Source organism: Dipteris shenzhenensis, chromosome 10, assembly GCF_047967505.1.
Source record: "Dipteris shenzhenensis isolate YYH24624 ecotype China chromosome 10, Dip_SZ_1.0, whole genome shotgun sequence".
In the NCBI taxonomy this organism is placed as follows: domain Eukaryota; kingdom Viridiplantae; phylum Streptophyta; class Polypodiopsida; order Gleicheniales; family Dipteridaceae; genus Dipteris; species Dipteris shenzhenensis.
In genome coordinates this window covers 42629553-42646472 of record NC_141605.1, presented here as the reverse complement: position 1 = coordinate 42646472, position 16920 = coordinate 42629553, and the positions used below count along the sequence as shown (strand labels likewise).

The window sequence follows — 16920 nt, the reverse complement described above, 5'->3', positions numbered from 1 at the left end:
GAATCGACTCCAAAGGCTTAGTCACCCTCTCATATGCTTTTAATCTATAGAAGGTTAATCATGCACTATGTTTGGAAACCCATTGTGAAGGCGGTCCATGACAAAGCAGGCATATTTTTTTGTTAGATTTGGCATAGTGGCAGAGTCTCTACTACTAGTACATTGGACAGTGACAATGTTTATAGGAACTTATTAAGCCTATAGTGCTCTACCAATCATCAGCTATGCATGTAGTTGCCAAGGAGCACTAACTTTGAAATGATTCTTTCAAATTTACACCGTATCCATTTTGTATATGTACCAACAACACTGGAGCAGTTGGTTAGCTGAATTGTGACTTGCTTTAACAGAATGAAAGGAATAAACAACCCATGGATGATTGTGTGAAATGGTTACAAGCAAAAGAGCCAAAACACTTGATTGCCTGCAAGCAATGGCTATAAGCAAAAGAGCAAAGCATGAGGGCAAATCTAAGTTGATGGAGATAGAGAGAAACTCGAATCATTGTGCAGACTCACATCTACACTCTAAGCCATTTCTATGCACCCTGTTTACAAACATAACCCAAATGATGCTCCTCACAAACTGAACAAAAATATCAACCAAGAAGCTTGTGATAGCCTTGAACTTCTTCTAAGGACAATCCTTCCTGCCTGCATAAACTATAGGTAGAATAGTAACGACCCACCTAATGTTCTTGTAAAAGTGCCTTGCAGTTTAGTCACATGTCAAAGAACAACTGTTCAAAAGACCAGATAGAAAGAAGCCATCCGTAGAACACACATCTATTTGGCCTTTTATGAGTAATTGCTTTGGAGAACAGAGGTAAGAACATTCGCTCTAACCACCAACCTTCTGCACAGGCCCACTATGCAGCAACCTTAAACGCCTTCTGCAAGTCCTCATAGTGCTTTTGTTAATGGGGCCGAATGCTTCAATAACTGGCTTTCTCTGAAGCACTTAGTAGGACAACACAAAAAGACAACTATCATTTGAGGAAGTCCGAAGTAGAGCAGATAACATTCTCACTCTCCACTTACCTAGCGTTACATGTCTCTTCAACTTTGAGAAAATGGGAGTTTGATCACTATAGTAAGTCGAGCTTTTAGGCTTGTGAGAGTAGAGCATAAGGTCATTGCGAGGCTCTCCAAAGCTTCAAATGCCAATAAGCCCAAACTTGCAAATCAAGTAGACCATCTCTTGAAATCGAATAGGTAGGTCTTGCAACAAGTTGCAAATTAAAGGCTAAAACATATTAAGCTGGAACTTCATTATTGGATGAGAAATAAGGAAGGATTCATCATGGCTCAATAACAGATTATTCGATAAGGAAGTTTCCTTTGATGCTAAGAGACGTTTGGATGCCTGGGAAATGGTGTTTAGGCGTTGTATTTCACACATGGCTGGACATTGGAGCAACTTCTACCGATTTGAGTAGACAACATGAGATAGACCCTCAAACTTTCACTTTTTCGGGTTGTCCACAGACAGAGGCGTGGGGCCTATTGAGGGGAGGTGTGGACGATGATGAAGGTGGACATGAAAGTTCAATGCTCCTTCACCGTGCTTGTCCAATTATTTTGTGCCAACTAAGTTAAATGCCCCTTCACCCTAGCTAGTGTGTGAAAACTCTGGCATCTTTTTCGAGTTGCTTCCGATCTTCATAGTAACTGGGAGTATAAATGTAGCATTCTTGAATCGATGGATCCGTTGAATTTGCGGAAATCCAAGATCTCAGATCACGTTTGGAGCTCTGACGGTGGCAGTGGTCGCGGAATCATGCTCCCGATGTCGAATGACGAAGTGGACGACAGCACCCGCAAGTCAAAGAAGAGGAAGAGGCGGAAAACTCCCAAGGGGATCGGCTGGCTTGTGAGGAACGCTTGTTTATGGTTGCCCATGATTCTGGTGCTGACCGGGGCGTCTTGGCTGATTTTGGAGGTGTGCCATTTATCTCAGGATCACCTCATGCACACCTTACTCCCAAGTACTCCATCCTCACTGTTCTTTATTTGGTGTGGAGCACCGATTCGTATAACTGTTTGCTTTTTTCCTGAAATGAATATGTATCTTTAAGCGGATTCACGCAATTAATCCATCTACACATTTTAAAGATGGTTTTCACATTTCATTCATCCATAGTTGTTTCGGCGACGCTTCATTATCTTCTAAGATCTGCTTCTGGAGACAGGGAGGTTAGCCTTCGGAGAAATCGCCGAAAGTTTTCCACTGCACAAGAAGGAAACAAACCTCGACAATCTGGACATGCCAATGAGGACAGTGGATGGAGTTAGAGAACGTAAGTATTCCCAATCCAGAGCATCTCTCATACGTGAGTTGGATTGGCATAAGTTTGTTGCACAAGCTTGACTATCTTTCTGTACAAGCTTTAAATATGCCTACTTTTATTGATGCATGCATTTAACTAATCAATTGAATCAAATTTTGTTCTTCTCGCCCCTGTTCTCCCTTAATATACCTTGTCTTTAAGTCGGATGAAAAGTAACGAACATCAGACATGCACTTGTCTTTATGTCACTTGGGCTTTTCGAAAACTTCTGAAGTTCTTGCATTGCTAGCATGCTTGAAGCTCTTGTCGTCTGAAGAAATCTCAAACCTGGAGTATCCACCTGCAAGCAGCAGCCCAGTCAAAGCTCTTTCCTATAAAAAGCTTCACGCACCCTTCGAAAGCCTTGGCCAACAAGGGCAGGAGAAACTAAGTTGGGGCCTAATGTTCACTGGAAATCAATCAATGGAGGAGAGAGAACAGACCTACAAGGTGTGTTCCCCAAATCTGTCATGGGATAAGAGTAGTGCGTGCAAGTATAAAGCAAACGGCAAAGGGGCACAATATGGATTTGAAGGTGTTGGTTGCACATTCTACGGTTTCTATACCTCCTAATTCACCAAAACTTTTGTTCATCTACCCTCAGGTGAGTGAGGCAATGGAAGTGCATTGCGGGTTTTGCAGTGGGGGGGATATTTTTCAAATAGAGACAAAAGATAAAATATACCTCGAACGTTGTGAGACAGTTGTCACAACTTGCAATTTTGGTGGTGGTGATGATATATTTCAACCGATCAATATGACCAAGGCATCGCTCTCAAAGGTAAATGTATTGGATGCTAACCGTCTCCTTATGTGTATTTTTGGGTTCTCCTGCTGATCGCAATGCTGTTAGGACTACCAACATTTGTTTTTGCTTCAAATTCAGGTTTGTTATGTTGCATTCTGGGATGAAATAACATTGGAAGCAGCAGCAGTACAAGGCAGAAGACCAGATAGCAGCAGTAAAATTGGACATTGGCGCATTGTGGTGGTGAAAAATCTCCCTTTTGCTGATCAACGTTTGAATGGCAAAATTCCCAAGGCAAGTTTTTTTGAAGAACCATTTTCAATTAATGCTTATTTCCAGGTCTAAGCCTGAGCTGATAAGCAATACAAGCTCTGTGATAGGGATAGGGAAATAAGCATTATTGGAAGGCTCTGCATATGTATGGTTTAATGCATAAACATTGAATCTTAAATGGCAGCTTTAACATTCAAAGCACTGGTTATACTGGCTTTTATGCAAGGGCTAAAATCTCCTGCAGCAGAGCATAATCACCATTAATGATCTTCTCTTGAAAATCTTGAAGAGGTGTCAATGCCCCATGTTTTGGATAGGTCAGTCCATTAGTTTGCCAAGTGTAAGCCCTCACATCAGGTAGGCTAGGATTTGCTGTCACTTAAAGGCTGTTTTGGAGAGATTATTGAGGCAGATTTTCAGGGCCTTCCAAGGCCCAAGTTTAGGGTCAGTTATGGGTTTAGGAGCTGGTTGGCTGACGTGGCTGAGGGGACTAACCCATTGCACAGCCCCTTCATGGCTGCTTGTGGAGCAGTCTGGGCTGGTACAATTGTCTCGAGAAATCTGTAAATGTATTGCCCCCCAGGGAGGAGGCACAGATCAGGTAATTTATACTTGATGTAGTCATCATCTTGATCTAGTCTAGTATCTACATATGTAATTTAGAGCATAAGCTCTTAGTAATTTTCTCACATGGTATTAAAGCTATGTTGATTGTTGTGAAGAATTTGTGCTGCTTGGAAGGAGCCAATCATCTTGGTGAAGGGAGACACTCCGATTCAGCATATCTTTGCAAATAAGTATGTTGTGTGTGGTGGAGGGTTGGTGCAAGCAAGGGCCTGTATATCCACAGGTTATCAGGGAGATGAGCCAGGGCATGCATGCCAAAGTTCCTGTTCCCTGCAGGAGTTCAGGTTTCGCCAGGATGGTTTGGAGGCTGGAAAGGGCCGCATTTGGCTGCCTCATCAGTCGGGGTTGGGTGCCTCGTTGGTCCGCCCAACCAGCTCGGTTAACCCTGACCAGCCTAGCCGGGCTAGACCGAACAGTAGGTCGGCCAATCGGTCTTCATAAGCAAGCTGACCAGCAAGGGGGGCTCCCCCTATAAATAGGGCCCCTCCTTCCCCCTCTTGTTGTATCACATGTGGATGTTTTTCTTAGCAGTTATCAGCAGAGTTTTTTCCTTGACTCTTGTGTCGATTTCCATCTTTCTCCACTCAAGTCTTCTTGTTGTTCATGTTCGCTGTTCTTCTCTCAGTTTTCTGCTCGCATTTCCACTGTACTTTCACATTGTATCACATGGTATCAGCTCGACGGTTGCTACTGCTTGAAGATCACTGTTTGCAAGCGTTTTGTGCCTAGGCATGGAGTGTTCTGGGATATTGTTGCAGCCCATATCCCACCCACCCTTACTGCATCGCGCATGGATGAAACTACAGATTGGCCTCATAGCTTAAGTATAGTTGTGGGTTGGGAGTAGCATTGCTTAGGGTGAGAGTTGCATCATAGTGAGAAAAAGGCTGCTGCAGGGCTGTGGGGCGGAGGAAATTGCAGGAGGAGTTGCACCAGCAGTTGCCAGGAGGAGGAGCTGTAGGAGTAGCTGCACCAGCAGCATTGTGTGAACGGAAAGCTATAGGAAGAGCTGCTGCAGGAAGGCGGCTACTGCAGAGAAGAGCAGAAGGGGCTGCTACTGCTGCAGAGAAAGGAACAGAAAATGGGCATGGGCTGCTGCTGTTACTGTAGAAGGAGCAGGAGGAGCTGCTGCTGGACTGCGTGGGGAAGGAGATGGAGAGGTAGGAGCTGCTGTTGTGGGAGCTGTTGCAGAAGAAGAGGCTGTACAGGAGAATGCACCAGCAAGATGGGAGAAAACTGTGTAAATGAGGGTAAGGGAGTGTTTCTTTCATACATGTAGGAAGGTGCAGCTTCAAAAATGCGGGAGAGAGTGCCCAATTTGCCATGGCGGCTGGCTCCCTTGAAAATTGGTGGGCTGGAGTTCTTGTAGTGACAAGTGGTGCCATGGTTCATGCATGGCCCTCCATATGTCCCCACAGGCTGCCAATATGTCTCATGGGCTGCCATGTGTCCATGCCATAAGTTAGGGCCACCATCTCAGCATGCCACCTCAGCTTGCCATGTCATCATGCCTCGTCAACATGCCACATCATCATGCCACGTGTTATGCTGGACTAAGATTATTTTAACCACTCTCTATTTGTCTGACTTAAAGCTCAGTTTAGGTGGTCAATACTACTTCGATTTGGCTTCGGTTTTCACTCTTAGGTTTCTGACAGTTAGCTTTATTCAAAGGGTTAGTCTAGGGTTAGTTTGAGTTTGGTTGGCCTTCTCACATATTCTATTAGGCCTATTAGTTTGTCGTCTTGTCTTGTATCTATGACTCTTTCATGTTTACAGGCCCACATCCAAGGCTGCTGCAAACCATCTCTTTAATAGTTGTTGGGTCGGTCTGCAATCTATGCATTTGGTTGGTCCCATGTTTGGGTATTTGGGTGGGGTGTGGTCTTTACGTTCCCTTAAAGAGATATGTCGCCACTTGTGGGACACTAATGCTTGTAACCCCTTCAATGGAGGTCCGCCCTCAAATTCTAGACCCTAGCCAACTAATACCTAACTGAATAGTAGGAAAACATATGCATTCTTTTGGCAAATATCCTAATTTAAAAAACTTGAAATTTTAATCAAGCAAGTTGATATGTGTTTTGAGAAGTGATATTCTGCCACTGATTGCAACCTCCATTGCAGATCCATCCCTGCCTTTCTCTAAGCAGCCCTTGCTGCTGGTCTTGGTCGCATGGGTTGCCCCAGGTGTGGGCCCTTCTGCCCATTGCTTATGGCTGACTAGTAATGCTGCCTATGCTGCCCACATGGCAAGCCTGCATGTTGCGGATGTGGCAGCCCAGCAGACCTACTCAGTATGGCATCTCTGAGTTCCTCTTGGTGCACCTTTCCCATGCTCTCCTCATTTTGGGGCTCATACATGGTTGACACCATGGTTGCCTACGTTCGACGTATGGAACGTTCCGTAAGGACAACTGTTTTTTAGGGTTTTGGGCCGATTAAGGTTTGCGAATATGACCCTTTTCTGCCCGTTTTTGACCGTTTGGGGCCAGCCTCTCCTCCAAACCTGCATATATACCCCTCTCAACCCTCCCCCTCTCCACCAAGAACTCTTCCGTCTCCATCTCCCTAGCCGTCAAGCAGGCCGCTGCCCACCTCTCCATCTCCCTCTCCCTCCCTCTCCCTCCAACTTCCAAGAACATCCCTCTCTATCTCTCACCCCGCCATCTCCCTCTTCCTCTCCATCTGCATCTCCCTCTTCCTCTACAACAAGCTCCCCCTCCATCTCCATCAACCTCCCTCTTCTTCCCCCTCCTCCATCACTTCTCCATCTCCATCAAGCTCCCTCTTTATCAAGCTCTCTCCCTCTCCATCAAGCTCCTCTCCATCTCCCTGAGGCCTCTCCATCAAGCTCCCCCTCCATCTCGATCTCCCTCTCCCTCTCCATCAAGCTGCTCTCCATCTCCCTTGGGCCTCTCCATCAAGCTCCCTCTCTATCTCCCTCTCTCCCTCTCCAGCAAACTCCTCTCGATCTCCCTTTGTGACTCTGTTTGTAATAGTGATGCACAGCCGTGATGCCGAAGTGTGTCAGTCTTCTTTCGATAATCATAGGTCGGCTGTGTGAATAAGACTTCTTGTGACTCCGGTTGTAATAGTGACACATGGCTGTGATGCCGAAGTGTCAGTCTTCTTTCGATAATCATAGGTCGGCTGTGTCTGATAATGCCATGGCTGTCCCAAAATGACATCTACATCAGCTAATGGACCCACCAGAAAATCCAAATGGTCGAGGTATCCCTGCAACCGAACTCATGGATTGCAAGGTCCATATTAGGTACTCTACCGAGTGATGAAGCTAATTCCGTAGACATAATATTATGAATGGAACTTGCATAAAAAAGAAATAGGGCTGGTTTGTCACCAACACTACCCCAAGCCTTTAGAAGAGTGGGCTGGAAAATTGTCCCTCATATCGTTAGATACCTACTTCATGTGTGCTTTCCCCTTTTCAGCCTCTTGCTTTGCTGGGGCTGTTCCTTTGATTTTACGGGATTCTCCAGATTTATGAGCATCATCCGATCTGATGCACAAACCTTCTTTTCACAATCTCCTCATCACCCTTTTGCATGGAGGAGCTGAATTACTTTGCTGTCCTATTTTGGTACCTCCTCCCCAGTTATCATTGGGTTTATGCCTGAAAATAACCTTGGTATATTCAGCAGAAACCTCTCCTCCTTCTTTCTAGACTCAGGTCTATCTCTTCTTGTGGCAAGTCTACCTCCTCCATTCCTCCTTTATTCAATTCTATTTGCCAAAGAAATGATTTTCTTCAAGTGATTTCCTGTCAAATGATCTTTTGACAACCCAATTAGATATTTTCGCGACTATTCATGCTGGCTTATAGGGTGGAATGTTTGTACTTTCAGCACAGTAGTCCAAACCTCTCACCGACTCTCCCATCTTTTGTCTGGAATTATCCCATTCCATGGACATATCTCTTTCGAAATTGGGAGATAAAAAGTGCTCTTTAATCTGAGTTTTACAACCACCCCAAGTTTTCCTTGCAATGTGAGTGCTCGATGCCATTGGCTTCAAGTAGAAGAGAGGAAAAATTCAGTTTCGCTCTTTCAGTGGACTCGTCTCGTGCGAAGTACATGTCCAGACTCTACAACTACCCAAGTAGAGTTTTTGCATTCCTCTTGATCATATTCTGTCGGTTCTTCATCTTCATCAAAATCCATGTAATCATCCTGCCTTCCTTCTTGCAACATATGGTCAACTTCCGTGAAACTTTCCGTGTTGATTGTCTTTTCTTTTCGGAGGCCTTTCCCTTAACCTTCTACTGCTCCTGCTCCTTTTATTGAGCTCAGTTTTGTCTCTTGGCTAGATGTCCTGAATCTCGTCTTTGATTTGACTTTCCTAGGGCTTCTGTTTTTAATCAGCTTCAATGTCTACTACTTCCCATGGGCAATTCCTCCTCAACATCAGATTCAGTTACCTTCATCTTGTCCAAGGACCGGACTGATCCCTCTTCTTTGTGGGCATGGAACTCTTAATTGTACAGATGGCCTCTTTGTACCCTTGGCATTGCGATCCTAGGTATTCAGCATTGCTACAAGGAAGCATTGACTCAACATAGGCAATCCTAGGATGACTCAAGGCTACAATTTCAAGTTTGACCAAATAAATCAATGAAAGAAACTTAGGTTTAGAAAACTATGAGAACTCTGCTTATGCGGAAGTGTGCTTCTGAGGATTTATTCACTTAGAACAAGAAATTAATAACCATGAACTGAAAAATTAATACCACACATAGTTAGATTATAGAAAATAATTGGAAGAATAGAACACATCCGTGTGGGGTGTGAACAAGGATTATCCCATGCTTCATGCTTCATCCTCCTACCACGAAGACACTGCCACAATCAATTCCCACATTAGAAGAATTAGGAATCCTATTCTAACAAGTGAATACAGGCAAAAACACTGCAAATCCCTCCTAATTTCTCAATGGAAGCCCCAATAATGAAATAGTATATAAAAAAGAAGCTAGATGGTGTCAAAACTCAAGATTGTCAACCCAATAGAGCATAAAACTAAGTCCCAAAAGTGAAAAACGTCAATAAAAAGGAGGAATCAGCAAAATTGCATTATCACATGATATCTGGATGTGACCAAGATCACAAAAATAGGACCCTCGATCAAATTGCAATTGATCTGGGCTTGTTTCTAGCAGATTGCGATTTCAGCAGGTGCTGATTTTGTGAATTTCCTGAGTGAAACAAGTGCTAGATGCCTGGCCCCTTGATGAATTGCCACTTTTCCTCTTTAGGTGTTAAAAAAAAAGATTCTAGATGATGCAAAAAATCAAAAACAGGAACAGGAAACCTAGAAAGAATGGAATTTGTAAAATCAGCGACCAAATAAGCTCTCAGATCAAATCACAATTGTTTTGGAGCAAGATTGTAGCTTGTAGTCAATGTCCAACTCATGGCGAAATCTGACGCCAAAACAGCAGCAACTGGCGGGTGCTTGGTGAATGAGGAGTTCAGCAGGAGACAAGAATTTAATACGAGTTTGTTGTTTTAGGTTAACGGCTTCAAAAATAAGGGAGCCACCAATATCTCAACAAGAATGGGGTGGGAAAAGAAATTGTGCTTTATATGGCTGGTTTAACCCTAAAGAATATAAAAAGCTATTAAAATAGTTTAAAAAATGAATTAGACTTACAAGTAATTTAAAATACAGATATAAAATTCAACTTACAAGTTACTTTGAATACATATATACTCATTCATTCAAATATTCCTAACCTGAATAGTGGGACGTAGCTTTAATAGTTCAATTAAATAGATATTTGATTCTTCTTTAAAAAATTGTCCCATGACCTCTCTACCCATGCACATAATTAATGCACAAACTACCATGTTAAGATGGTAACCTCATGATGTAAGAACCATGGATAAATTGATATCACTGAATTGATAAAGACCAGTGCATTCGGTTTCTAGAAGATTTCCGGCTGGAAGTGTACGTCCTGTAAGAAAAAACTCACACAAAACACTCACACGTGTCAGTAGTAAAGTATGTGCACAAGAAATAAATAAACGTCAGCTGAAAAATAGAAAATGGAGTAATAATGTTCATGGAAAAATGTGTAGGTGTGTTACAATGGTTTTGTTGCTGGCCCCCTCTAGGCTGCAGCTGCCGCTTTTCTATCAGGAGTCACATGGATAGGTGTCGTATGGAGAATGGGGATGGTTTCTTGATTTGTAAGGTTGCTTACATCCCCCATTCATCTCTGGGGGACAGATATTGAACCTGTTTTCTTTAGTGAATTTCAGCAAAGATTGGGGAAGCATGGGCTGTTTGAAGCCCTAGTTTGCTTTAGTTTTGAGCAGCATTTGGTACTGGTTGGCCATTGACATTGGTAAACACTTGGTCCCCTCTTTTTTTTCCCAAGTGAAAATATCGTCTATTAGAATCTTTGAAAATACAAATCATCAATCCATGAGGCATTGAAAAGAGTGCCCGCTGTCTTGCAGCCCACCTCTCAGGGTCCCAGTTCACTGCCTGAACCACGAGCCACTAAGCAGACCATGCATAGATAGCTAGAATTAACAAGAAACGTGTCTGGGCAGCGGCTAGAGCACATGTGACCCTTGGGGGCATGGTAGATCTAGAAAATGAGGCTATGCTCCCACATCGAACATTCTTTGGAAGACCAGCTTAAGGGGGTCTGAGATGGTGTCTTAAGAGTGGCAGAGTGAGCTGAAGAATTCTGAGCTGAAAGGGTCTAAGCGAGTATCTCTCATTTATAAAATGGGACTCCAGCCTACGCATCATCACAAATGTCACTTTAGAGGGCACCTCATCCCTAACTTGTTGTGGCTGCCTCTGCTTACAAGGAGGGTCTTTTTGTCTAAATAGGCCCTCTGTAAAAGGCTGCAATTATCTCTAAGATCTCATGGTGGCCCGAGTGCATTGGACCAATGAGGGCACAGCTTTTCACATGCAGTCCACATCGTTGTCACGGTTCTGAATAAGTATTCTTCCACCGATTTCTTTAATTTTTACTTTTTAAAGTTTTCCTTGCAATTTCAGATACCTTTGATGATGGTTGGGTTAGGGACTCAATGTACACCCGAGTTGTAACTTTGAAGCGAAGTCTCTAGAGTTAGTTAACGAAGGCTCAACCCAAGAAGGATAGTCTCTAGAGTTGGTTAACAGAGGCCCAACCCAAGAATGATAGTCTTTGAAGTTGGTTAGCGGAGGTTCAACCTAGGAGCCACCATGGTTAGGTGACTGTTTCTGGTTAGGCAGGGTCAAACTTATTGAGTCAGGCCCTGAGGTGCAATCTGGAGGGTTGCCAGGTACCACAATACACACTTGTGCCTATATGTCTCTCTGACCACCAAAACATAAGAGGTTGCTAGGTAACTTAACCTAGTGCACCCAAAATTGGGTATCGGTTTTGGGGGTGGGCCAATATCCTGGAATTGACAGATAAATACCAACACAATCCATAAGGTTGAAAGGCTCGAGATTAGAGGTCCTCTTAGGGACAACCTTGCCAAGATTGTGCACTAATTGCACATTTAATGACACCTCCCCATCCACATGGTGTAATAACATCAGGTCATGCTTTATAGGAGGATGCAAACCTAACTCGTTTTGATAGCTCTGCATCCTAGTTTACTCCACCAAAGTAATGAAGGTGTGATTCACAGGACAGGACGCTTTGGGCGAAACAACTCCAAGAGATGCCCAAAGAAGCTGAACAGATCCACCTGCTATTTTTAGCCATTGGCTATTAAATGAACTAGCCAAGGTTTTGCACTAGTAGGTCTTTCCCCTGGGACATATGAAGAGACGTTAAGGCTACTTATGACTTGGGCGATGCATCAGAGCTTAGTTGTACCTTCAATTTACTCTATTACTATTTTTAGTAAAAAAACTAACAAAATCAAGTTGGGGCATTCTGGAGATGAGGATACCATGACGAGGATCTTGAGAAGGCAAACATTTTATTCCAAAGGGGTATTAGAAGGTGTAATTTCAAGATACCTTTTCTTTCAAATCAAACGTTGGTGACCACAGGTATTGAAAGAACCTTACAAGAGCGGACCTTGGCTGAACTACAACACTTGCTCCACGTGTATGGGGCCTTACCTCCACCTCAACCCCTCTCCTCTCCTATAAAAGAACCCCCCGACTGCCCACTTTCTCATCTCGGCCTACATTGGAATTTTGCCTGGTCCCTGCTGCAGCCTGGCTGCCCCCTCGACTCCCTCTCCATGCCTTGCTGAAGCATCTCCTCTACTCTGTTGCTGCAAATGATGAACCCTCTGTGAGAATCCAGCTCCCCTCTACGCTGCTGCCCCCTGTCCAATGCTTTGCAAACAAGCAGACCATCAAATTCGAAACCTACCGTGAAAGACAAGCCTCTCTAAGCTGCTGTATGCTGCGAGCAATCTGCAATCTGAAAAACCACTTGTGACCCTGCTTCTTTTTGGCGGATCAGTCAGTCCATGTCTGGCCCTCTCTCCTCTCATCTGCGATTTGTCCCAGGTCCCTTTTCTCCTCAGTTCAGTCCACTTCAATCCTGATCAGCTTGCCACACCTCTCTCACATTGCCATTCGAGTTGCTTCCCAGTCTCATTCCCGCCTGCTGATCATACCCTGACAGAGACTTCTATGCAGAGCTGAGTTTTTGACCATAAATTCCTTTCAGAAATTCTGGTCTGACAACGGGTTTTTGCTGTGCTGCCACGTACCCCACAGCCTCTACTGCAAGATCAGCTACAATAAAGTTCCCAGAGCAGTCCCCCTCCATTGATTGGAATGGACTGGTGTAGTGTCTAGCTGAAATACTCTCAATCCCTAAGGCTCAAGTTGGGTAAGGGTGATTGGACTTGTTCTATCGACCCAGGCTCTAGCTGGGTAAGATTGATATTCAATTCATTGTAAAGCATAACAATGAAAGGAGTGCATCGTTCAGGAACCACACTGGTCACATTTGAATGGCCATGGCTCGCCCAATCAAGGTCTTGTTGTACACTTGGTCAGTCTTTGTATGATTGTCTTCATCCCTAGGTCTTGTTCAGGTAAAACCCTGAAGGTTGATTGTGCTGGAATAAAGTAGCCTATGGGTGTGGGCTTAAACCAGTGTCGGACTTAAAAATTGTTTTTAAACCTAAGTCTTTAATTGTGTGGATTTGAAGAAATGGTTAACCGTAAATTAGAACCTTAACACAACATCCAAGTGGCTAATTCTGGGCTGTCACAACTGCGATGGGGCAGTTTCGTGTCTTTTGCTTTGAGTCGAGGCAGAATGCAAAGTTCTGTTGGAGGTAGAAATAGAGGAATATATGCTGATGAGATGCCCTAGAGACTACGAGATCTGAGCTTTGGAATCAAGCTTAATAACCATGTGTGTACTTCACAACCATTCATGTGTGTGCAGACTAGCAAATAGGCTGTGCTCAGCGACAATGTAGAAGCAACTCTAACATATTTCCATCCGTCCACAAACTGGACAAGATACAAACGAAAAAGGTCCTCCTACTATATGCCTGGCATTTCTAGATCTCTGAGCCTGCATGCTCCACTGAGCGTATGTAAACTCTGTCCAAAGGGTCTCTTCCACCTTGCTCTCCGGAAACTCAGCGTAGGGGGGCAGCTCCTTGAGCTAAGTTCGCATCCCTCTGTAGGTCGCCTTCACCTCCTGTGTATAGGCCCAAGGATGGTCCTCGTCCTGCTCCTTCCTGCTCTTGGTTTCCTGCTTCAAGTGATGCCTTTTATAGGGCTCAAGGCCCAGCCAAATGGACAGACCCAACAGCCTGTTTCTGGCCGGCCAAAACAGGCCAAGCAGCCGACTCCATGCTGCTGCCTATAAATCCTCCTTTTGGGGCTTATTTGCAGACCTTGGGTGCCCCTGCATGGCCACGTGGCTGACTGCCACTGGCCCAGGCAGGCCTGCCCATAATACTGCTCATTTCGAAGCCCCTAGGGTCCTCCAAAGCTTTGCTGACCTGTGCATTTCTGTCCTCTCCATGTGTGGCCAGCATCTGGTATATCGCCCTCCATGGTGGATGTCCTTTGCCAGGTACCTTTCCTTTCTCTCTGCTGCCCACATGACAAGCTCATGTGCTGCCGATGTGGCAGCCCATGCCTATTACTACTCTATGGTCCACCCCCCCGATGCACTCCTCATATGGGGGCTCACAAGTGGGGAGGTGTCTAGTCCTAGTCCAACAAAACCGCCTGTTTGCCTGGACATGAGACAGATCGCCAGGACTACCCAAACAAAATCATGTGTCTCTTTTTGCCTTCAAGATAAGCAGACATACTCACGAGACTACTGGTGAGAGTCCTTGCAGAGTGAACAGGCAGATGTCATGGCATAGAGGCAGACGCTCTAGATAAATGTATTCAGCTGATGGAAATGAGTAGAGCACATGTGCAGAGGATGTCTAACATGCTTCGCAATAACCCATTGAGCCCCAACAGTGCTGTTGGTATAAAATTTTCCCCAAAATTTATTCACGGAAGGCAATACAAGTTCAAAAACTGTAAATTTTGATGACAAATTTTTTAAATACGTGTTGTTAATTTTATCCTTTTCAGAAAGAGCCTCATGTGCTACTTTTTAAAAACGTTCTTTAAGCAAGAGTCAAGACAATCTGCTTAGCAGACAGGACTTTGATGTACATGGATACATGTGATCGCTTGCTCAATATTCTATGTGTTAATGAAGTCTGAAGCCTAGTTTATACTACTAGGTTGAGCTCTAAGTTTGTAGGAATACACTTTGCCTCTCCATAGCTTCTGCATTAAAAAGTTATGATGATATGAGTTGTTCGCCCTGTCTCAATAATATTAATATTTTCAGTAAAACGTATGTGATTTGGTTGCAATTGAACTGTGTTGGATAATGTTCCTTTTGTTTTGTCAAGCCAGATGTTAGGTCATCGCCTTTTTGTCAATGCAAAGTACTCAATTTGGGTAGACTCAAAATCTCAGTTTCGGAGAGATCCGATTGGTGTGCTAGAAGCTCTTTTGTGGCGTACAAACTCTACCTTTGCAATCTCTGAACATGGAGGTCGAGATTGTGTCTACAAAGAAGGTGAGGCAGTTGTAAGGAAGCATAAGGCTTCACCAGAGGAAGTTGCTGTCCAGCTTGGACAATATCACAGGGAAGGTTTTCCAGAAAAAGCTAGGTTTGATGGGCATAAAGGTATTTAAATCCTGTTTTTGCTTCTCTAAAAGCTTGATGCTTGATTTTCATGAGTTTGGGATACTGTTGATGCTTGAAGGTCGATTATTGGTCTCTATTCATCATAAAGATAGGGAAGGGCAAAATATACTGATAAAGAATAAACAGGAAAGTGAAAAGAAAAGAAAAGAATCACTCATAACGTTATGAAAGCAAATTTACTTTGCTTGCTCGATATGTATTGCTTTTTTCTTGTATTGATCTTAGATATATTTTGCAATGCGGTCTTTATCTATTCAACCTGCACAGTTGGGTGCTGCTGAAATCTTTTAAGGGGGAAATGGTTGTCATATCGTGTAGTGTGGCCTCAGTTCATGGTTTATGCTTTGTCCTTGTACTTTTGGGGAAGCTTGATCTCTTTAACCTGGCTTGACATGGGAATATGTAGCATGATGGGCAAACAGCGCCCTGATATATGGCATGTACATGCTTAAGAGCACTCTTTGAAGGGTCTCCTTTGTTTCATGTGGATTCTCATACAGTGATTTATGCTGTATATTTGCAGCTCTCGCCGAGGCTTCTGTAATCATCAGAGAACATACACCCCTTACAAATCTGTTCATGTGCTTGTGGTTCAATGAGGTAACCAGGTTCACTGCGAGAGACCAGCTGAGCTTTCCATATGTCCTAAGGCGTCTAGGCTTGTTGCATGCAAACATGTTCCCAGTGTGCACTCGGAAGTCACTGGTGAACAGTCTTGGTCATTTGAGGAAAGCAAAACCATTGGTTTCTACAAGAACTTAGTAATGATGCTTTGTGTAACATACAATCCGGTAATTCTTTCCGTTGCTTTTCGGCTTTGCATTACTTCTGCAATATTTTTCTTGCAATAATTTGTGCAAGTGTCAGCTAGGCAATTCTTTTCATGGCTTCTCAGCTATGCATCACTTTTACAATGTTGTTACTGGGGGTTTCTTATATTAAGACCCCACATCATTGATGTTAAGGGTTCAGTTGTAGCTCTTCTTCAACACCTTGGGTACTGCTTTGTTATGTTGGGACAGGAGGAAAATGAATAGTGATCATTACATCCTTTCTTCAATCTAAATCATGATTCTACCTGAATTACATTTTAGTTTTGAGGGGGTGCCAGAAGATTCAGAAGGAATTTTGAATTCTTTTGTAAGTAGCTACAGATTTTTTTGTGGCTGATGGGGATGCAGTATGTGGGAGTGTTCAAACATCAGAATAGATGTCGTCGAAGACTCTAAAGAAGGGTTAGGCGAGTATTGGGAAGATGAAAGGACAGATCTCAAGGATGCTCGAAAGAACGTCAATAATTTAGGCTTGTTGCTTATCGTAGAGTTGTGCAATATTATATTTTTTTGCAATTTTGCATCATAATCTTACTTTCCCTCACCAGAGGAGCTCTATGCTGTGCTGTTACCGTGACTAAGTTGGTTGAGGCTACTTTTGCTCAATTTGCTTATCCTAAGCGACTCTAACCTGCAAGCAAATCATGAATGAGGTTTCCGGTCTTTAATTTGTTGTGTGTGTAAAAGGTTGTATCTTGTGGGAGGGATTCATTGAGCCAAGTGAATGCCCGATCCGAAGAGCTCTAGGTCATAAGAATGGCTTATTGTAGTCCTTTGTGAAGCTTGGGACAATTTTCTTTGCAGAGCTCTTTTGTTTTCCTAGGCAAAAGTTCCCGTGAATTGTATTGATGGCATATTGATATGGCTGGCTAGATTGAATTGGATTAAATATCTGTTTCTTGGTTTA

At 43.6% G+C, this 16920-nt stretch overlaps 1 protein-coding gene across 2 annotated transcripts; it reads left to right on the top strand.

Moving 5' to 3' along the window:
• The first annotated feature begins 1612 nt into the window (after positions 1 to 1612).
• On the top strand, positions 1613 to 16459 carry LOC147897857 (DNA-directed RNA polymerase subunit beta (DUF616)). Of its 2 annotated transcripts, none has more exons than XM_087380444.1 (7): positions 1613 to 1987; positions 2192 to 2299; positions 2580 to 2779; positions 2934 to 3110; positions 3216 to 3371; positions 14883 to 15159; positions 15704 to 16459. In XM_087380444.1, the coding sequence occupies exons 1-7, from the start codon at positions 1702 to 1704 to the stop codon at positions 15940 to 15942; spliced, it is 1443 nt and encodes a 480-aa protein (XP_087236570.1). In that variant the 5' UTR covers positions 1613 to 1701; the 3' UTR covers positions 15943 to 16459. The 2 variants fall into 2 exon arrangements, with proteins under 2 accessions (XP_087236570.1, XP_087236571.1); XM_087380445.1 differs by having other exon boundaries at positions 1758 to 1941.
• Positions 16460 to 16920: the final 461 nt, after the last annotated feature.

Excerpts from the sequence above, each read along its gene's own strand:
- LOC147897857 (XM_087380444.1), top strand. The coding sequence starts at position 1,702 with ATGGATCCGTTGAATTTGCGGAAATCCAAGATCTCAGATCACGTTTGG. Across the intron at positions 2,300-2,579 it reads AGTGGATGGAGTTAGAGAAC|CATGCTTGAAGCTCTTGTCG; the intron begins GTAAGTATTCCC and ends TTGCATTGCTAG. Across the intron at positions 3,372-14,882 it reads TGAATGGCAAAATTCCCAAG|ATGTTAGGTCATCGCCTTTT; the intron begins GCAAGTTTTTTT and ends TTGTCAAGCCAG.